The 20,366-nt window shown below is 44.7% G+C and overlaps 1 protein-coding gene across 2 annotated transcripts in view; it reads right to left on the reverse strand.

The window, feature by feature from the left end:
• Positions 1–20,366, reverse strand: part of casq1b (calsequestrin 1b) — an 85,073-nt gene that overhangs the window by 3,000 nt on the left and 61,707 nt on the right. For both annotated transcript variants that reach the window (XM_077202060.1, XM_077202058.1), the window contains 8 exons: positions 13,739–13,832; positions 11,019–11,119; positions 10,833–10,944; positions 10,620–10,693; positions 8,890–9,020; positions 8,730–8,775; positions 710–764; positions 503–603 (listed from right to left, as the gene is read on the reverse strand). In XM_077202060.1, coding sequence (XP_077058175.1) covers positions 503–603; positions 710–764; positions 8,730–8,775; positions 8,890–9,020; positions 10,620–10,693; positions 10,833–10,944; positions 11,019–11,119; positions 13,739–13,832 — 714 coding nt within the window. The remainder of the gene's footprint in view (positions 1–502; positions 604–709; positions 765–8,729; positions 8,776–8,889; positions 9,021–10,619; positions 10,694–10,832; positions 10,945–11,018; positions 11,120–13,738; positions 13,833–20,366) is intronic.

Consider the following 20,366-nt stretch of genomic DNA (forward strand, 5'->3'; position numbering starts at 1 on the left):
CTTATTTGATTGCCATATCTTTTTGAAAAAAACAACAAAAAAAAACACAACTTTTTACTAGGAGGTTTTTTGAGCTGATATGTGCTACATACAGTACTCATTAAACTCATTCAGTGGTCACTTTTATCCTATAGAGGGCAGCAGAGTCAAACAAAGATTGGCAGAGTGCCGAAGTACCTGCTATCAATTTCATTTATAAGAGTTCATAACATTATCATGAAATTTTAACAGCTGAACATATTATGCAATGTATATTTGATATAATGTATTGTGAATGCCATTAAATTTATTTTAGGAATTATGAAACTATGTATCCACTAAATCAACAATAGCACAGATGACAAATGTAAGAATGAAAAAATATAGCTCGGTTCAGATCCTACAGAGAAAAAAAAAATCTGCATTTTATCCAAGGCATCTGATCTTTCAAAAACATATTCTTGGAGTTATCAAAGTTATATTTAATGTTCCTGGATACAGTATTATAGTGTTTTTTTTATACCAGTGGGAAGTCGTCAGGATCAATCCAGATTATGCTTAAATCTGGGTTCTCTGTGTTTTCTTGAGCCACTTCCTTCAGGATCTCCAGGAACTCATAACCATCTGGAAAAAGTCAACATTCAATAATTTGGAGTCATGAAAAGTCAATATATGAAATCCTTTAAAAGACTTAAAAATAGTGGCTTCTTATACTCAAATCAGTGTTTACCAGGGTCAGACTCCTCAGCAAAAGCAACAATATGCTGTCCGTCAATATCATCCTCCTAAGGCCAACAGAAAACAGTAACGCTCTTGATAATGATAATTACAGGTGTTACAGAAAATAAATGAGAAGACATCAACATTTTCTGAGCAATCACTGGATGCTGCCATATTGACTCTCTACTACCCTTTTCTAATTAAAAACCATTATAAAAACCAGAAACATTACAAACCAGAAATATTTAAATGTAAGTTTGTGTAAATAAGTGAAAATAATTGTTCCCTTTTAAGGGAACTCGAGTTGCGTTGAGACGCGGTGGGAACATTCTGCGTGATTGTGTCGTGAAGCACGTGTATAATCAGTCCAATGGAAGAGCGAGACGTCATAGGCGGGTGACGTCATAGACCAGGAAGCTATAAAGCACACCAGAAAACAGACCGCGACAGCTTCTGTGCCTTCAGCAAGCGATCTGTGTATTCTGTCCTTGTCATATTTATTGTTGTCTGTCAAGTTGCAATATATATATATATATATATTATGGAAAAAGAGAGCAAGCAGCTTTGTGTTGTTCCCTGCCCACGTTATATCACGGGTGGGGACACACACATCAGCTTTTTGTTACTATTGGCGCTTTTCCACTACACAGTACCAGCTCGGCTCGGCTCGACTCGACTCGCCTTTGTTTGGTTTTCCACTGTGTAAAAGTTGTACCTGTACCTGCTTTCGGGTACTTTTTTTCGTACCACCTCCGGCGAGGTTCTAAGCGAGCTAAGGCGATACTAAAATGTGACGTGAAAACAATGCCGACTGCTGATTGGTCAGAGAGAATCATCACTATTCACTGCGTCATCATTGCACGTACCAGATGGAGTATCCAGAATAAACCCCGCCTTTTTTAAATAGTTTAGCCAGAAATAGTTACTAAACTTACTACTATTATTATGGCAACTCGGAAGAATACGCCGTGGTCAAACGAGGAGGTGCAGACATTCCTTTGTTTGGTTGCCGAAGAGAGGATCCAGCGAGAGCTTGATGGGGCAACGAGGAACGAAAGTCGTCGCTATGACGACCGGGTACTATTTGTGGCGATACTTTCTGCAATGGAAAACGGAACGAAAAGCGAGCCGAGTCGAGGCGAGCCAAGGCGAGTCGAGTCGAGTCGAGCTGGTACTGGTAATGGAAAAGCGCCATATTTGGGAGTAGGGTGACCACCCGTCCCGCGTAGCGCGTGCGCGCACAGCGTTTGAAGCCCAATTCATGCGTCCCGCAAATTGAGACCGTGTCACGCATAATCAATGCTTGCTCAAAAAAAAAGTCGGTCGCTCTATATCCTCGAGCCCCAGGCACTCAAACGAACATTACTTGACAGTTCAGCACGCTACTGTTGCCACACCCACGTGACCTCAGTTGAATTGCTGACTAGGTTGTTGTCAACTTTTTCATTGTTGTCATGACAGCTCAGTGACTTCTCGTTCCGTGAACCTCTGGAGTTGTGAGTTAAGAATTTTTTTTAAACTGTTCCTGTGGTGTTGAGCAACTACAATAGGTTGTTTGCAGTCACGTGACTGTGTTGACGCGCAAAATTCAGATGGAGGGCAGGAAGTGAAGAACGCAATGGACGTGATGGAGGAAAGTTCGTACTGTACTAATTTAGACGCTATTACAAGAGAAATATATAAACAAAAAATCTAAACATATGTTGGACGTGATCCATACGTTATGAAGAGGACCGATTTTCAACTGAATTGAAAGATTTGCCTGCCATTGAGGCGGTAGATATCAGCAACTACCTCGTCTCACAGACATACTTTGACTTTACAAAGTTCAAAAACTGGTACGTTACACAAACAGACACATAAGCTGTATTAACTCAGCTTTGACGAAGTGATCACTGACACACACGGGCATTTTCCCATTCGGCTCCTCCCGACCGGCAATTTTTCCGATGTTTTTCTGTCAATTTCTTGTATTTTCCCCCCTTATGAACAACAAATTTTGGCACACGATAAAAACTACTCGAGGTTTGATCGATTTGAGCAACCATAAACGACGCAAAACATAGGCATTTTGAGTTTGTTATAGTGAGTCCTAAATATAGAAAATCACTTCCTGCCCTCCATCTGTATGTATCGCTATGGCAACGCAGTGACGTGACGTCATGTGAAAACAAACTATTCCTGTTAATCCTATAATTTTATTTCATTATTTATTTAAGGTGAATAAATTGTAATGAAAAATAAATAAAATTAAATAGCTAAAGTAAATCGTAAGTGGAAGTGCATCTGTCAATTCATTGAATGTTCAAAATATTATGAATCTTTATTTAGAAAAAAATACACATTGGTTGGCCTATTCATGAGCATACATCAGCAATTACACATGTTTAGGGGAATAGGGCATTATTAATATACCATGTAAGGTGGTATGTGCTAGAAATGGGTAAACCACTATCAGTGAGTCTGTCCGTGGGGTGGGGGCACCGCCGCACCAGGCAGTGTCCCACATTGTCCCTCAGAAACATACCCCTTGTCCCACCTTGGGCTTATTAGCAGGTGGTCACCCTATTTGGGAGTGGAGCATGCCACAGTCAGTTCTCGAGTGGGCTGACTGTCAGCATTCCGAGAAGCTGTCCGTGAGGACGCTCCGCTCCCGCCGGGCGTTCTTCGAGGAGGACGGTTCGGTTTTGGGACGGACCTGACAGCGGGGGTTGGGACGGGCTCCGCCCTATCTTAGCTTTCACCTGTCAGATCCAGTGCTGGCGATTTTCAGTTCGAGGAATTGGTATCATTAGTGTTTTGTTTAGAAAAAAGAGAACAAAACAAATAAAGACATTAAGAAAAAGGCAGATGTTTGAGTTTTCAATAAATAAATAAATAAGTCAGCTCATAACTCTGTTGAATAAAGAGGAGCTTTACAAGGAGGTTTATCTAGTGATGTTGCTAGTTAAATATTTACTGGCCAGCTGAACATTATGAGAGTGAAAATAAAATGAGTTTATTAGATGAAATATATCTAAAAAAACAGGAAAACTCTGTATCTCAGCCTCCTCGTTGGGGACTGCTGTTTTTCCCTATCTCCACACTGAGGTGTCGAGATCGTGGAATAAGCCGGTTTCTATTTTATGTGTTTACTGCCCAAACGTCTAACTATAGTAATGCTTTGGGTATTAAGTATGATGGTATGACAGTGCCTCGGGTTAAAGAGACTCTTGCGAGCTTTCTCTCTCCCGAGTCGGCGTCATCGTTTTTAACCCCGACGTTACCCACCAGCCATCTTAAATAAATAAATTTTATTAGGCAGCGCTGGTGGGTAAAGTATAAGGACATGGATGAATGTGAGGATGTCAGCACTGACGCTATTCGAGAATTGCGTCGTGCAAAAACAGATAAACTATACTGGGGAGGGATTGTTTCAAGAATTCGTTTCTCCTCTGCGCCCTCTGGGGGGGGCGACTCTCTGAGGGGGGTCGCAGCACGGCCAGTTCGGTTGTTTTCCTGCTGGTTGCCACGAAGTGATATATTTATATATATATATATATTTATATATACATATATATATATATATATATATATATATATACATATATATATATATATATATATATATATATATATATATATATATATATATATATATATATATATATATACGTTTTTCTGATTTAAAAATAAAGAAAAATAAGATAAATTATGTGTGTTCTTCTGGACGCACAACTTTCAAAAAAACGAAGAAATAAACCATCCAGCCGTTCCAGAGGTTTCTTCCTCACCAAACTAATGTTCCCGAGACTGCTGGGCGGGAGCAGTCTCGGTCTACTAAGCTCCTCACAGCACAGACTGCAAAACGTGCATCACCATTTGGGCTCCTCCACAATCGAGGGGGACCTGGGTGGCAGTAGCATCTCTAAAATAGCGTGGACAAAGAGAAAGCCCTGACGCCGAGGCTATCAGGCTTCTAAGGGTGGTCCCCTCCGGGGTAGGGATGGTTTTGAGAAATCGTTTCTCCTCGGCGCCCTCTGGGGTGCGACTCTCTGAGGAGGGTCGCAGCGCTGCCAGTTCGGTTTTCCTGCCGGTTCGCCGTTCAGGGCACCAAGGTGTCAGTGTCCCCAAACGATCCTCCGAGGGGGGTCGTAGAGCAGTCAGTTCGGTTTCCCTGCCGGTTCGCCGTTTCAGGGTGCCGAGGTGCCTGCTTTTTCCAATGATCCTCCGAGGAGGGTCGTAGGAACTAAGCTATTTAGAGGTAGGCAAGATCTGAGGATTATCGTCATCTCTAATAAAACTTAGACAGGAAGTCCTGTCGCAAAAAACGAGGGTATCAGGCTTCTGAGGGCTCCTCCGGAGGAGGGACAGTTTTGAGAAATCGTTTCTCCTTGGCGCCCTCTGGGTTGCGACTCTCTGAGGAGGGTCGCAGCGCTGCCAGTTCGGTTGTTCCCTGCTGGTTCACCGTTCAGGGCACCGAGGTGTCAGCGTCCCCATACGATCCTCCGAGGAGGGTCGTAGAACAATCAGTTCGGTTGTTCCCTGCCAGTTCGCCGCTTCAGGGCACCGTAGTGACTGTTCAACCAAATCCAGAGGCCCGTCTTGAGAGACTGGTTCCCCTAGTAGAATTTCTGCCAGCGTGGAAACTACTGCCAATATTTCTCAGTGGGTCCTGCACACTATAGGAAAGGGTTCAGAATTCGGTTCTTGTCCGCCCAGATTTCTAGGGTTCCTCCCCACTGTGGTGGACCCCGAGCAGGCTTTCGTTATGGAGCAGGAAGTACTGACACTTCTGCAAAAGGAGCTGTAGAAGGGGTTCCTCCTCCCGGCAGACAGTCAGGGTTTTACAGCCATTACTTCATTGTTCTGAAAGAGGATGAGGGGTTGCGTCCTACTCTAGACCTGCGTCATTTAAACAGCAGGTTTCAGAATCTTAAGTTCAAAGTATGCTTACGCTAAATATGATTGTGTCACAGACTCAGTCTGAGAACTGGTTTGTCACAATAGACTTAAATGACGCTTACTTATCTATCCATCCTCATCACAGGAGGTTCTTGAGGTTTGCTTTCAGGGGCGAAGCATACCAGAATCTAGTTCTTCCATTCGGCCTAAGTTATCACCCCGCACCTTTAAAATATGCATGGATGCAGCTCTGGCTCCTCTGAGATTCCAGGCCATTCGCGTATTAAATTATATCGACGATTGGTTGATTTTAGCTCAGTCCGAGCATTTGGCAGTTCAACATCGAGATGTCGTTCTGTCCCACATAAGGAGGTTGGGGTTGCGGCTCAACACCAAAAAGTGTACTCCTCCCAGCTCAGAGGACCACTTTTCTAGGTGTAATATGGGATTCGTCAACATGCAAGCACGTCTGTCTCCTGCATGTATTTCTGCGTTTCTCAGCCGTAAAGAATGTAAACTAGGTCAGTCATTCACTGCAAAACAGTCTCTGAGACTGTTGGGGCTCATGGTAGTTGCGTCCAACGTAGTTACTTTTGGCCTTCTGTACATGAGCCCCCTGCAGTGGTGGCTCGGGACCAAGGGGTTTTCTCCGAGAGGAAATCCGTTTTCGCATGATCAAGGTCACACGGCTATGCCTTCGTGCCTCGGTCATGTGGAAGAAACCTTGGTTCCTCACCCAGGGCCCAGTGCTGGGGGCTTCTTGTCGACGCGTCACGCTATCGACGGATGCTTCCCTCACAGGATGGGGGGCGGTCATGAGTGGCCGCTCGGTGAAAGGTCTTTGGTTTGGGGTCATGGCAGTTGCGTCCAACGTAGTTACTTTTGGCCTTCTGTACATGAGACCCCTGCAGTAGTGGCTCAGGACCAAGGGGTTTTCTCCGAGGGGAAATCCGTTTTTGCATGATCAAGGTCACGCGGCTATGCCTTCGTGCCTCGGTCATGTGGAAGAACCTTGGTTCCTCGCCCAGGCCCAGTGTTGGGGGCTTCTTGTCGACGCATAATGATTTCGACGGATGCTTCCCTCACAAGTCGGGAACAATCATGAGTGGTCGCTCGGCGAAGGGTCCGGAAAACACACTGATGGTCTCGTATATCAGAGCAGATATCCTGTTGAGGCAGGGGCTGTGGCCTGGGGATTTGAGACTTCACCCCGAGGTGGTGGAGCTTCTTAGGGAGAACTTCGGTCAACTCAAGTCGACCTTTCGCATCGTTTGTACAATGCATTGCCCTTTGTGGTTCTCCCTCACGCATCCAGCTCCGCTTGGACTGGACGTGATGTATTAGGTGTGGTTGACGCTACACCCGTACGCATTCCAGATATCTTTGCTCCTGGGAGCTCTGGAGTTATGGATACTGTGGGCTCGGCCTCTGAGGGGGCCCAGCTCATAGATTCTGGTCTCTCGACCAAGGTCGTGGAGACCATACTCCAATCCAGAGCTCCCTCCACGAGAAGACTAAATATGCATTGACATGGAAACTGTTCTCTGCCTGGTGCAGAGAACGCCTTCTGAATCTTGTTTTTCTGCCCTGTTGGTACAGTACTTGATTTCTGTAATGAATGTTTCTTTGCTGGGTTATCTCTGAGGAGAGATCCTTAATTTCGTCTTCTCCGTGGTACAAGAGGCTGAGGCCTGCACGTACCTGGATTTGCACCTGGTTTGGTGGTAGTATTTCTTCACCCCAGGTCGGGTTGTATTTCTTAGTTCCCTACTAAATGTGCGGGTCATTTGTGCTCCAAGCCTTCTGTCCTCCACCTTTAATACCCCAGATCAGGAAAAACTTAATCTGTTATGCCGGGCTTTGGATGCGTATGTCCACAGAGCTGCTCCGTGGCGTATATCAGAACATCTATTTGTCTGCTTCGGGTAACTTAAGTTAGGTTGCCCTGCATCTAAACAGATAATTAGCAAGTGGGTAGTTGAGGCTATCTCACTTGCTTATGAAGCGGCCGAATAGCCTTCACCTATGGCTGTTCAGGCCCATTCTACAAGGAGGATGGCTGCCTCTTGGCTTTAATTTCGGGGTTTCCCTCCAGGACATTTGTAATGCGGCAGGCTGGTCCTCACCACATACATTTGTCAGATTTTATGACCTAGACCTCTCCACTCCCGGGGCTAGGCTGCTTGCTTCTTAGTGTGCGCAAGGACTTCACACAGAACGGGCATTTCTGGCGTAGTGGGTATAGGGTTCCCACCGCGTCTCAACGCAGCTCAAGTTCCCTTGAAAGGGAACGTCTCAGGTTACGTATGTAACCCTGGTTCCCTGAGAGGGAACAAGACGCTGCGTTCTCCTGCCATACTCCCTGCATGCCCTGAACGACTTGCTTCAGGCTTTTTCAGAAGCTGTCGCGGTCTGTTTTCTGGTGTGCTTTATAGCTTCCTGGTCTATGACGTCACCCGCCTATGACGTCTCGCTCTTCCATTGGACTGATTATACACGTGCTTCACAACGCAATCACGCAGAGCGTTCCCACCGCGTCTCAACGCAGCGTCTCATTCCCTCTCAGGGAACCAGGGTTACATACGTAACCTGAGTCGTTTTCAAACTGGGGTGCATTTTGAGGGACAAAAAAAGATGCAAATAAAGTATTTTAGGACAGTCAAAGATAACGTACACTTAAGATATTAAATAAAATAACTGTTACATTCCCATTCATCAAATTAAAATTATTGTAATTTATAATATTATAAAATTAGTAATATTACGGTTTTGGTCTTCTTCCTAAAGACTGATCAGAAACCATGAGCCTAACTGACATTATTTTACTCATTGACATAACTAGTTTATAATGGTGAGAAAAAATGCATATAGTTTTGTACACACACACACACAAAAAAAATTCATAGTATAACACTTATTTTTTTCTCTCACATTAAATGTGTTTTTACTGATACATTAAACTGTTGTTAGGAACATTTGGTCAAAACCTTTTATAATGTCACTCCCTAAATATGATGTCAGTAAGATCAAAACATAATTTATGAGAAAGACTTATATTGTGGCAAATAAGATCAAATAAACTATTTTGAATTCCCATATAGACTTTGTTGAAGTTAGTTTTGGATAATGGTTTGACTTTGTCTTACCCAGATCTCATACATGCTGTGGGCCTCCAATTTTCTCAGAGTTGGTCTAAAATAAATACAAAAATAAGTAACAAGTAAGAAAAATTACTTTATTCAAGCATCCTTCTGAGAGGACTTTTGAGGAAAAGTGTGATTTTATTTTGTTTTTCTCAGAGTTCACCTTTCGTGTTCCTCAATGTAGCTAATGATGTCCTCCTCCATGTAGGGTTTGCCAGGGATGGTGACAGGTTTGCTCATGAAGGGCTCATAGAAATCCACTTCATTCATCTGCAGTTTTAATTTCTTAGCAATCTGGAAACATTCCGAGATTACGCACACCAGACACAATGAATGAATACAGGGCTCATTAAAGTAACCCTATTATGCTTTTTGGGATATTACCTTGATAAAGCTGTTTGTGAATGTAAAAGGTTTCAAAGATCAAAGTGCAGATAAATGGAGTTATTGTTTTCCAAAATTATTGAGTTCTTGTTTTCTGAATGGCCTGAAATGAGTTGTCAGTAATTCCAGTCATCAGCTCTGCCCCAAATGGCACACTTTATGCACTTTCTTGTGGACTTACAAAGTGTAGACTCATGTAAGACCTCAAGTGTTTAGGCTACCATTGGGGACAGTGCCTTACTTCCTGCTTGAACCTTTATAACAAATTTGCATAAAGCCAGCCAACGGTCTTTACTAGCTGCCTGTGAACAGGGTCCACTTTGTCCAGCTATCTACTTTGATCGAGTTTGGTTCATGTTGTCGACATGTCGAGAAGATACTTTCTGCGATGCCAAAGCAAATCTACTTTGATGCACATCCAAAGGAAGAGAACTTGGGCTGAAATTGATAATACTCATTTTACTCTGTATCAGAGCTGCATGATTAGTAGTTAAAAGATCGCAATCTCGATTCAAACACCCATGCGATCTTATCCCTAAATGACAACAATTCGGCTATGTCTATTTAATCTTTGACAAGTATAATTACAGCGAACATTCGATTCTGTGTTGACCTAGTGAGAGCAGTTGTTATGTAGGCTATAGATATGAAACGTCTTTTCAACCACACATTATATTTCTGTTACAATAAATCAAACAATCACAGAACTACTGGAATAAAAGCTTATTTTTTGGATATAAACACTAATGTCTATGGTAGCAATCTTTGACAAGTATAATTACAGCGAACATTCGATTCTGTGTTGACCTAGTGAGAGCAGTTGTTATGTAGGCTATAGATATGAAACGTCTTTTCAACCACACATTATATTTCTGTTACAATAAATCAAACAATCACAGAACTACTGGAATAAAAGCTTATTTTTTGGATATAAACACTAATGTCTATGGTAGCAATCTAAAAAGAGTTAGTTGAAACTAACTTGACGCTTCTCCATGCAGCTCTACTCTGCATAAAAGTGCTGAGGAAGACCCGGAGCTGAAATTCAGATATGGGTATTTGGTTACTGACTCAAGCTGTAAGCAGTAGGAACTTTTAAAATAGCAAAACAGGGACACTATAAAGGTTTCCTGTCTGCTTTCAAGGGTTTATAGTTTCAGATTTGATGTTTTCCTACTTAATCCTAATAATAATTTGAATGTGTGTTGTGTTGAAGCCGACAGTCTTGTGGAAAGCTCTGTGACACAGCAGCATTTATTGAAATTTAAATCTTTTGTAACATTATAAATGTATTTACTGTCACTTTTAATCAATTTAAATTCTAATTTTAATAATTTAAATTTTAATTAATGAGATTTTTACTTGCTCTTTTCGCATAATTTAATTACTTGTCATTTAATAAATGGGGTGTGCAGATACAGGCGTCATAGTCACATGTCAGTTTCCCTTTGTAAATTGATGAATGAATGAATAAATAAATTAAATGAATGAATGCGTGAAAGCACCTACTTTTGGCTCAAAGGTGGCAAAGAACTTGATGAAGGGATGAAATTCCTCAGCTGCGTCATCATACTCAATGAAGTCTGAGAAATAACAAATCTGGCATTAAGGAAATTGCTTGTTAAAAATGAATTTAGAAAAAAGTACAACCTAAGCTATCCTGAAATGATTTGGAACGTTTATCAGTGTTTGTACATGGCAAACACTCAATGGTATACTAACGTGAAGATTTCTGGCTCTTGAAGTAGCCCATGAGTTTAATGTCCTCCTTGATGTTATGAAAGCCTTTGAGCTCTCTGTCATTACTGATGATCTCCACTGGTTCCTCAATCACCTGATAGAAGAACTACTGAATTACCAGTGACATTTAGGTGTGTGATCTATAATCATGATGTATAAAGCACTCACATCATAGAGGAATTCAAGCAGCGTGTCAGCTGCCAACTCTCCATCGTATTCTATAATCTCGTCATCAGCGAAGATGTAGATGCTGTTCACCTCCAGCATGCCTGCAGAAAACAAGTTTCTGATAAATGTTTAAGAGGCGATAGATGGATTGACTTATTCAACAGATAATAGATGGTCTGGATACTATGTAAACATTTGTGCGAAATGATTTGCCCAAGATGGTCTTTATTTATCAACCAATGATAGCCCTAATTTTACTTTTAAAATCAGAAGACAATGTTTTAATGCTTTAATGTTTAGGATAAGAGTGTTGTTCTAGTAACAAAAATGAATATTGATCAAGGAACATGTTCTACTTGTGCAAATTGCATTAAAGATCCTTCAACTACTGTGACCGGGAGGGGACGTGTTCGGCTCAATTCCTTGTTTTGTCGTGGCCACGACATATTAACTCATGCGGAACATGATAATATGTCGTGGCCACAATATATAAATTTGCAGGAATGTCATATTAACTCATGGGAACATGATAATATGTCGTGGCCATGAGATATTATGTTGTGGGAATGTCATATTAACTTTTGGGAGCGTAATAATAAGTTGTGGCCATAAGATAATTTTGTCGAGGTAACAACATGTTGTGGCCACGGAATGTAAAGTTGTGACTTCCATTTTATGTTAAGGGAACGATATATTTTTCTCGTGGCCACGACTTCTTTATGCTGGGGGAACGACATATATTTATCATGGCCACGAGTTAAATGCATAAAAAAACCTGTGTTATCAACGGCTCTGGATAGGCCTATAATCAATTATAAATAAATGATGAAAGTATATGTAAGAACATAAAATAATATAGGCCTACAAGAAATAATTTTTCTCACAGCCTTTTAAATCCATTCACTGATCGTTTCTTATGCTGGGGGAACGACATATATTTATCATGGCCACGAGTTAAATGCATAAAAAACCTGTGTGATCAACGGCTCTGGATAGGCCTATAATCAATTATAAATAAATGATGAAAGTATATGTAAGAACATAAAATAATATAGGCCTACAAGAAATAATTTTTCTCACAGCCTTTTAAATCCATTCACTGATCGTTTCTTTATTTAAGTGAACATCCTGTAAAATGTATGTGCACCTATAAAAAAAGTCATAGGCCTATAATCAAAGCTTTACTTGCACGACGTCAGGCATTTATAGTATTTACAAAACTTTGGCTATATGATACTTTATAAAATGGTTAGTTCCAGTTCTACGATGTTAGTTCCAATGACACTTCAATCATTAAAGTACCAGGCGGTGGATTGTGTTGAAAGCTACAAATATCTTGTAACAGTCATACTTTAGGTTCTAAATTATGGAAGCCCGTTTCCACCACGGTTGAGAAAAAAACTTTCTCATAATTATGACTTAGTATCTCATTATATTGATAAAGTTTCTCATTAGTATCTCATAATAATGAGAAACATTCTTGTAATTATGATCATAGTGTCATTGGAACTAACATAACTATAATGACTTAACATCTCATAATAATGAGAAACTGTCTCGTAATAATGACTTAACATATCATAATCTCATCATGTTAAGTCATTATTATGAGAAAGTTTCTCATTATTACGAGATGTTAAGTCATTATTACGAGAAAGTTTCTCATTATTATGATATGTTAAGTCATTATTATGAGAAATTCTCTCATTATTATGAAAAGTCATTATTATGAGAAACTTACTCAATATAATGAGATACTAAGTCATAATTATGAGAAAGTTTCTTATTATTTTGACTTAAAGAATCTTTTTTTTTTTTCTTAAAGCATCTATTTTGCCTCCGAAAGCTGTCCAGATTTCTCATTGTTAAATCTATGATGACCCTTTTCTATCGGGCTTATATTGAACCAGTCTTGTCATTCTCCCTTGTGTCATGGTTTGGTAATTTGTCTTTGAAGAACAAAAATTCTTTGAACCAAATTGTTAAGTGGGCAAGTAAGATTATAGGTGAACCACAATGTAACCTAGCAGGTCATTACTCCAACCAGCTACAGCGTAAGGCAAGTTTTATTATTAGAGATTGTTCCCAGCCCCTCCGCTGGTTTGTGGCCCCTAGGTGGAGAACTAGATGATATAGGAATACTTTTGTACATGCAGCTGTAGAATTATAAATAAAAATAGCAGGAGATGAGACTCTTTGCTATGTTTTTATTTATTTATTTTTTTACGTTTTTTATACTTTTGGATATTTTTGTATATTTTATATGTTTACATTTTTTATGGATTATTTTATGTATGGATTACTGAATCTCCTGTCTGCACAACAAATGTACCCTTGACATTGACCTTAAGTTTCCTGAATCTGATTGACGATTGATTTATTCACGATAAAGCACGGCTTTGACCACTTCACCCAACGGTTCTGTGTAGCCCACGGTTTCCATAGTGTGGAGGGAATATTATTGTATTTTATAGTTTTCTGTTTCATTCATGATACAATATGTCCATCAGTCCAGAGTTATATTGACTATATAATAGGGTCCCATTAGTTAACATTAGTGTTCTGTGATACAGAGCATTTATTTGCATTTATTGTTCATAAACAGTATATACATCAACAGACTGATGGCTACTGGAAACCGAAGGTAAGAATTGTATTGCACGCTGTAAATGGAGGATTATGTATTTCAGATGCATTCATAGGATGGGATCAGAGATTACCTAGCTTCTTAGCTACAGCTCTGTCTTTCTTTGAATCCACCAGGCCAAATCCAATGTCCTCATCCTCAAGATCATCAAGCACCTGGGCGGCAAGCTGCAGGAACAGCAAAGAGTTTATTGTAATGTATACGAGTCTACATCAGAAACATAGACTACACACAGAGTGTTCAGTCCTTTACTAATTGCAAAATCCTTTAAGAGTAGGCCATTCAGCAGTACAGCCATAAAACACAACCACAACCTCTCTCACACTCAATATATTCAAATCCTAAACGAAACACAAGGTCTTCAATGCAAATGCCAGGAGTGCTGCATTTGCACCTTCTAAATCTGTATGAAATAGGACCTAGAGAAAGACAAGAGATCTGACCAATGCAGAGTCTGATCAGGCATGTCAAAGACTGGACACATAGACACATGTGCAAATACATTTAATGCTGTTGCTCAGGTCAACCGCATACATAAACATCAAGACACAGACCAATGCACACTATGATTCTCAACATAACATTAGCATGTGGCCATTTTATTATTTCAGCTTGTATACACACATGCTTGAAAAAAGTGCACAGGTAAACATAATAGTAACATTCATTACATTAAACATATGAATTAAAATATCATAAATAACTATTTACCTTCAGGCGGAGAACTACAATCTCCGTCGAATTGAAATGTCCTTCACTAAACTGCACTAATACATCTGTGTTGAATAGCTGATTATTAAATCTAATTCCTCCTCCTGTCAGCTTGATCAAATACCTACATACTTACTCAAACACTTTTTGTACCTATCCGTCACACATTTTAAGTACAAAGAAGATAAAGATGGTGGAGGTAGTCCAAAATGGCTAAATAAAGTAGAACGATACTCGGTTACTAACGTAACCACGGTTCGCTCTAGAAGAGGGAACGAGTATTGCGTAAGCTAGTTTACGCTACGGGTAAAGTCATCTTTGCTCGAGATATTGAAGCCAAAAATTATCCTTAGTTTTGTATTTATTGTCAACGCACTGCAGCAGCCAGCAGACCTAGAGCAGGCCATCTTGTGTGCTCATTGGCTGCCCTGCGGCAACTGCTGCAGCCTACCACTGAGCCTTGCGCGTGACGCCACGTCCAATGAGGGCGCTTCGCGCCCTTACGCATCATAGCCCGCCAAAATGGGTGATGGCTTAGCGTATAAAAGCCAGGCTCCTAGGCTGCGTCACTGGTTTCATCAGCTGAAGCGAAAAACGCTCGTGGCGCCTGTACGGTCAGGTTACGCAATACTCGTTCCCACTTCTAGAGAGAACCGAGGTTACGTTAGTAACCGAGAATCGTTCTCTTACGAGAGGTTCTCTCGTATTGCGTAAGCTAGCTTTTGTCAACGCCATTGTCAACGCCGTGCACTCCCAGCTTCCACTTCATAAGTCCCAGGGATTCCCGGGGAACATAGATAAGTGGGAACAGGTGGCCGCCAAAGCGGGCCAGCACATGTTATAAGCACATACAGGGTATACAGAGCGGCGTCGCCGGTCCATATAACTATTCACCATATAGTGCAGCTCAACCAGGAGAGCTAACGTCACGTGAGAGAAGTCTGAGCATGATAATCTAGGCAGGACAAACACACTGCTCACACTGACAGAAGTCTAGCCTGCAAGGTGGGAACTTCCAGGTTATAAAACCTAACAAATGTGGATGGAGAGGCCCAGCCTGCCGCCTCACAAATGTCATGAATGGAAATTCTGCTGGACCAAGCCCACGACGAGGCCACGCCTCTGGTGGAATGCGCCCTGATGCCCAAAGGGCATTGCAGACCTTTAGACTTATAAGCAGATGTGATAGCTTCCACTATCCATCTGGACAGGCTCTGTTTCGCGGCGGCGAGACCACTGGTGTGCCCACTGAACGAGACAAAGAGTTGTTCCGAAATCGCCTGAAAGAGATGGAGCGCGTAATGTAAACCCTCAGCGCCCTGACGGGGCAGAGTAGATTCACATCACCCTCACTATCGGATGCTGGCAGAGCCGAAAGAGAAATGACCTGCGCTTTGAAGGGGGTGTCCAACACTTTAGGGACATAACCATGTCTTGGCTTGAGGATGACTTTAGAGTAATTTGGCCCGAACTCAAGACACGCTCCGCTAACAGATAACGCGTGTAAATCCCCCACACGTTTAACTGATGACAGAGCTGTCAGAAAAACGGTTTTGATCGAGAGGTACTTTAGGTCCACGGAGTCTAATGGTTCAAAGGGGAAAGCTTTCAGGGCCTCTAGGACCAGTGTAAGATCACACATGGGACCCGACAGGGGTCGCGGGGGATTCATCCGTCTAGCTCCTCTAAGGAAGCGAATGACGAGCTCGTTCCTTCCTATTGACTGGCCGCGAGTCGACTCAGCGAACGCTGCGACGGCCGCCACATAGACTTTAAGCGTGGATGGGGACCTGCCCTTATCCGACAGCTCTTGAAGGAAGCTAAGCAACCCCGGGACCCCACACATTCGTGGGTCTAGATCTCTATCAGTACACCATTTGGAGAACACCGACCATTTAGACGCGTAAAGCCGCTTTGTAGAGGGAGCTCTGGATTGCGTAATCTTGTTCATCACTCGTTCTGGCAGTACAACGGGTATACGTTGATTAACCATACGTGCAGAGACCGGCGCTCTGGATGGGGATGCCAGATTGAGCCGCGGGCTTGAGAGAGGAGATCTCTCCTCACCGGAATCGGCCAAGGGGCTGTGTGGGACAGCCGCATCAGCTCCGGGAACCAGGATTGATTCTCCCAGCGTGGGGCTATAAGGAGCACCGAGTGGCGCGTTTCCCTGATTCTCTTGATTACCTGTGGTAACAGAGAGACCGGAGGGAAAGCATAAAGTGGGAGGATGAGCCACACTTGGGCCAGCGTATCCTCGTTCTTTGAAAAGAACAGCGGGCAATGAGCGTTGTCTTTTGATGCAAACAGGTCGACTTTCGCTTTGCTGAAGAGGCGCCACAGTAACTGGACTGTTTGGGAGTGCAGGAACCATTCCCCTGGGGGAACGTAGTTCCTGGACAGTTTGTCTGGACCGTCGTTCAAGTGGCCTGGCACATACGCGGCTCTCAGCGAGCGCAGGCGGCCCTTAGACCATATAAGAAAGGGGTTCCGTCAGATGGCAGAGGTTTCTGGATCTGACGCCGCCATGACGATTTATGTAGGACACCACAGACATGTTGTCCGAGCGGACCAGTACATGGTGGTCCTGTATGAACGAGAGGAAGCGTTTGAGCGCGTTCTCGACCGCTATCATTTCCAGACAGTTTATATGGAAGCGTTTCTCTTCACCGGTCTGCCATCGAAAACAGCGCCCCAGCCTAGGTTGGAGGAATCCGTTGAGATGACCAAACGGTGTGAAACAGCCCCCATTGTCACTCCCCGCTGGTACCAGTCGGCCGCTAACCAGGACTGCAGAGCCGAAACGCAGCTCTGAGTCACTCTGATTGAGTGAGCCACTCTGTCTGTGGCCTGAAACCCAAGCCTGGTGAGGCACTTGGGTGTTCAGCCAGCGTTGTAACGGGCGTATGCGCAGCAGGTCAAGCTGAAGCACAGCCGCAGCTGATGCCATACAGCCTAGCATCCTCTGGAATGTCTTCAGAGGTGTAATGCTGCCCTCCTGGAAAGACGTGGCTAGCTGTCGAACACTGTGCACGTGCCACGTGTCGATAAGCGGGCCGTCATAGCCACAGAGTCCAGTTCTATTCCTATGAAGGAAACTGGCTGACTGGGCAGTAATGAGCTCTTGGTCCAGTTGACCGTGAGACCCAGGCTTTCCAGATAGCTGAGAAGCACAGCTCTGTGAGATAAAAGTTCTATCTCTGACTGGGCTAAAATCAGCCAATCGTCCAAATACTTCAGAATTCGCAGCCTTTTCACTCTCAAGGGAGCCACATCCATGCACTTCGTAAATGTACGGGGCGCTAAGGATAGGCCGAACGGGACGAGGGTGTATTGATATTCCCGACCGTCGAAGGCGAATCTCAAGAATGGCCCGTGACGTGGGGCTATCGGGATCTGAAAGTATGCATCTTTCAGATCGAGAGAGATAAACCAGTCCCTGGTCTGGTCGTGAGCATTTTGAACGGCCGTCTCATGAGAGCTTTGTTCAAATATCTCAGATCTAAGATAGGTCTTAGAGCTCCGTCCTTCTTGGGTACGAGAAAATAACGGCTGTAAAAGCCTGACTCGCTCTGAGAAGGAGGTACTGGTTCTATGGCCCATATGCACAGCAGTTTGGCTATTTCTGCGCGTAGTAGATGCGCTACGTCCGCTTTCACTTTCGTCTTGGTCCGCGCTCGAAAGCAAGGGGGACGGCGAGCGAACTGAAGTGAATAGCCTTGACTTATTGTGTTTAGCACCCAATCTGACACACCTGGAATAGCCTTCCATGCTTCTACATGTATAGCTAGGGGCAGAATGGGCTCCGGGTTCCGTTCGGCGTGCTCCACGGGCTCGGGAAACTGTACCGTGAGCGGGGTGCGCGCGCTCTGTGATCTCGGTAACGGCGGCTCGCTGACAGCTGTAACTGCCTGTACCACTTGAGATGACCCGATTACTGGGAATGGGGAACATTTCGTGGCTATATTTATCACGAGCGGAGCCTGAGGCGAAGTGTTTGTCAGTAAGTATGAGCGCTCGTGGGCGGTCACGTGACTTACGTTCAAAACATGGCCGCTGTGAGGCTGTTGCCGTGTAACAGAGCGGGCAGCGAGTAGGTGTGAGCACAGATTTGTGGGCACATTCTCTACATCTAACACTCGAGCGGCATATGCCAGCTTTATGAGAGCAGGCTCTGTGAGCATGTGAGATACATGGGGCATAGTGGTTATGCGTAGGGGTGAGCACTAACTTGTGGGCACGTTTTCTACACACAAAACACACTCGGCATGAGCCGGATAACCAGAATTTATACTCTTTTTGAGATTTCTCTGGGTCACCGTGAAAACGGCGTTTGTGTGCAGGCGAGCGGGCTGTGTTGCAGACTCGTTGGCTGCATTATGTATTTCTGCAGTAGCCTTCTCTGAGGGGACTGACAGGACGAGATGTTTTGACGGTGGTCCGGCCGCAGCGAGACCAAGGCGTCTTTTCCTCACTGGCGTTGCTAGGAGGACTTTCCCTGATCGGGCTTCAGCACAACCTTGGGCCGGGGTCCCCGTGGGGGAGGCGGCCTGCGTCCGGAAGAGCGTGATCGAGGGCCTGTCGACACTGCGGAGGCTGAAGCTGGGCTGGGCGCCGGCTAGCGTGTCGTGCAGGCGGCTCACGTGGGCGGCTTGCAGAAGAGCTAGCGCGTCGCGGCAGGAAGAGATTCATGGCCTGTGTGGTCTTCTGCACTTCGGAGAAGCGGTCGACGATCCCGTTCAACGCTGGGCCGAAGAGACCAGAAGGGGAGAGCGGCGCGTCGAGGAACACGGACCGCTCAGCTTCCCCCATGTCCGCCAGCGTCAGCCAGAGGTGCCTCTCTGTGACTGTGAGCGAGGCCATTCATCTGCCCATTGCCTGAGCTGCATATTTCGTAGCGCGAAGGGAGAGATTCGTCACGCTCCTCAAATCCGTAATGTCGGCCGGGTCCTTGCTTTTCTCGTCCCACTCACGGAGGAGTTCAGCCTGAAGGATCTGCAGCACGGCCATCGAGTGCAGGGCGGAAGCAGCTTGTCCGGTGGTGGCGAATGCGCGGCCTACAAGGGCTGAGGTGGTCCTGCAGGCTTTAGACGGGAGGGTAGACTTTGAGCACCATCTCGCAGAGGGCGGGCAAAGGTGATCTGCGACCACCTCTTCCACTGTGGGGATAGAGGTGTACCCCTTCTCGGCGGCGCCATCCACTCGGGAGAGCGCCGAGGAGACATTTGAATTGAGCCTCGCGGAGAATGGTGCGTTCCACGATTTAGACAGCTCAGCATGCAGCTCCGGCAGAAATGGTGCAGATCTGGGAATGGGCGGTGGGCGGCGACTGTGCAGAAAACAGCCGTCGAGCCTGTTGGGTGCGGGTCTTCTTAGCCGGTGACCAATCGAGGCCGAGTTGGTCGACGGCCTTGGAAAGGAGGCGCATGAGTTCGGCGTCCACGCCGGCCCGAGTCCTGCTGGATTCCTGGACAGAGGAGGAGGCGAAGTGATGTGAACTCGACCACTACTCGCTGTCCGATGCCGGGATGGAACAGCTGTCCACTGTGTGGTCTCCTTCAGCTTCGTCCCCTGAGGCGGAAGCCAACAGCTGCGCGTCCGGGAGGGGCGGAGAAGGAGAGAGTGAGGCCGGCGGGAAACGTTCCGGCGAGCACTTCACTGTGGCCACAGGCTCCAGCATCCTCTGACCACAGCGCTTCTTCCTGCGCGGTCCAGAGGGTGGAGTGACAGCGTTCGGTGTGAAGGCTTCGAGTCGAGTCCGCAGGGTCGACAGCGGAAGCGCTTCACAATGCTCGTAGCCGCCCGCATCCAGGGCGAGGGCTGCGTGGTCCGGTCCCAGGCAGAGAGCGCAAATCACGTGGCGGTCTCTGCGCTGAGAGCGGCTCTACACGATCCGCCCGGAAAGGCGAGTCATTTTGTATCAAACGCTCGCGCTCTTTTAGTGAGAGAGAGTGAGTGTCGCAGCGGCGAACACACACAGTTTGCAAGCA

This window comes from Siphateles boraxobius, unplaced genomic scaffold (assembly GCF_051911475.1).
Source record: "Siphateles boraxobius isolate OS27281-9 unplaced genomic scaffold, OSU_SipBor_1 48, whole genome shotgun sequence".
Classification (NCBI taxonomy): Eukaryota; Metazoa; Chordata; class Actinopteri; order Cypriniformes; family Leuciscidae; genus Siphateles; species Siphateles boraxobius.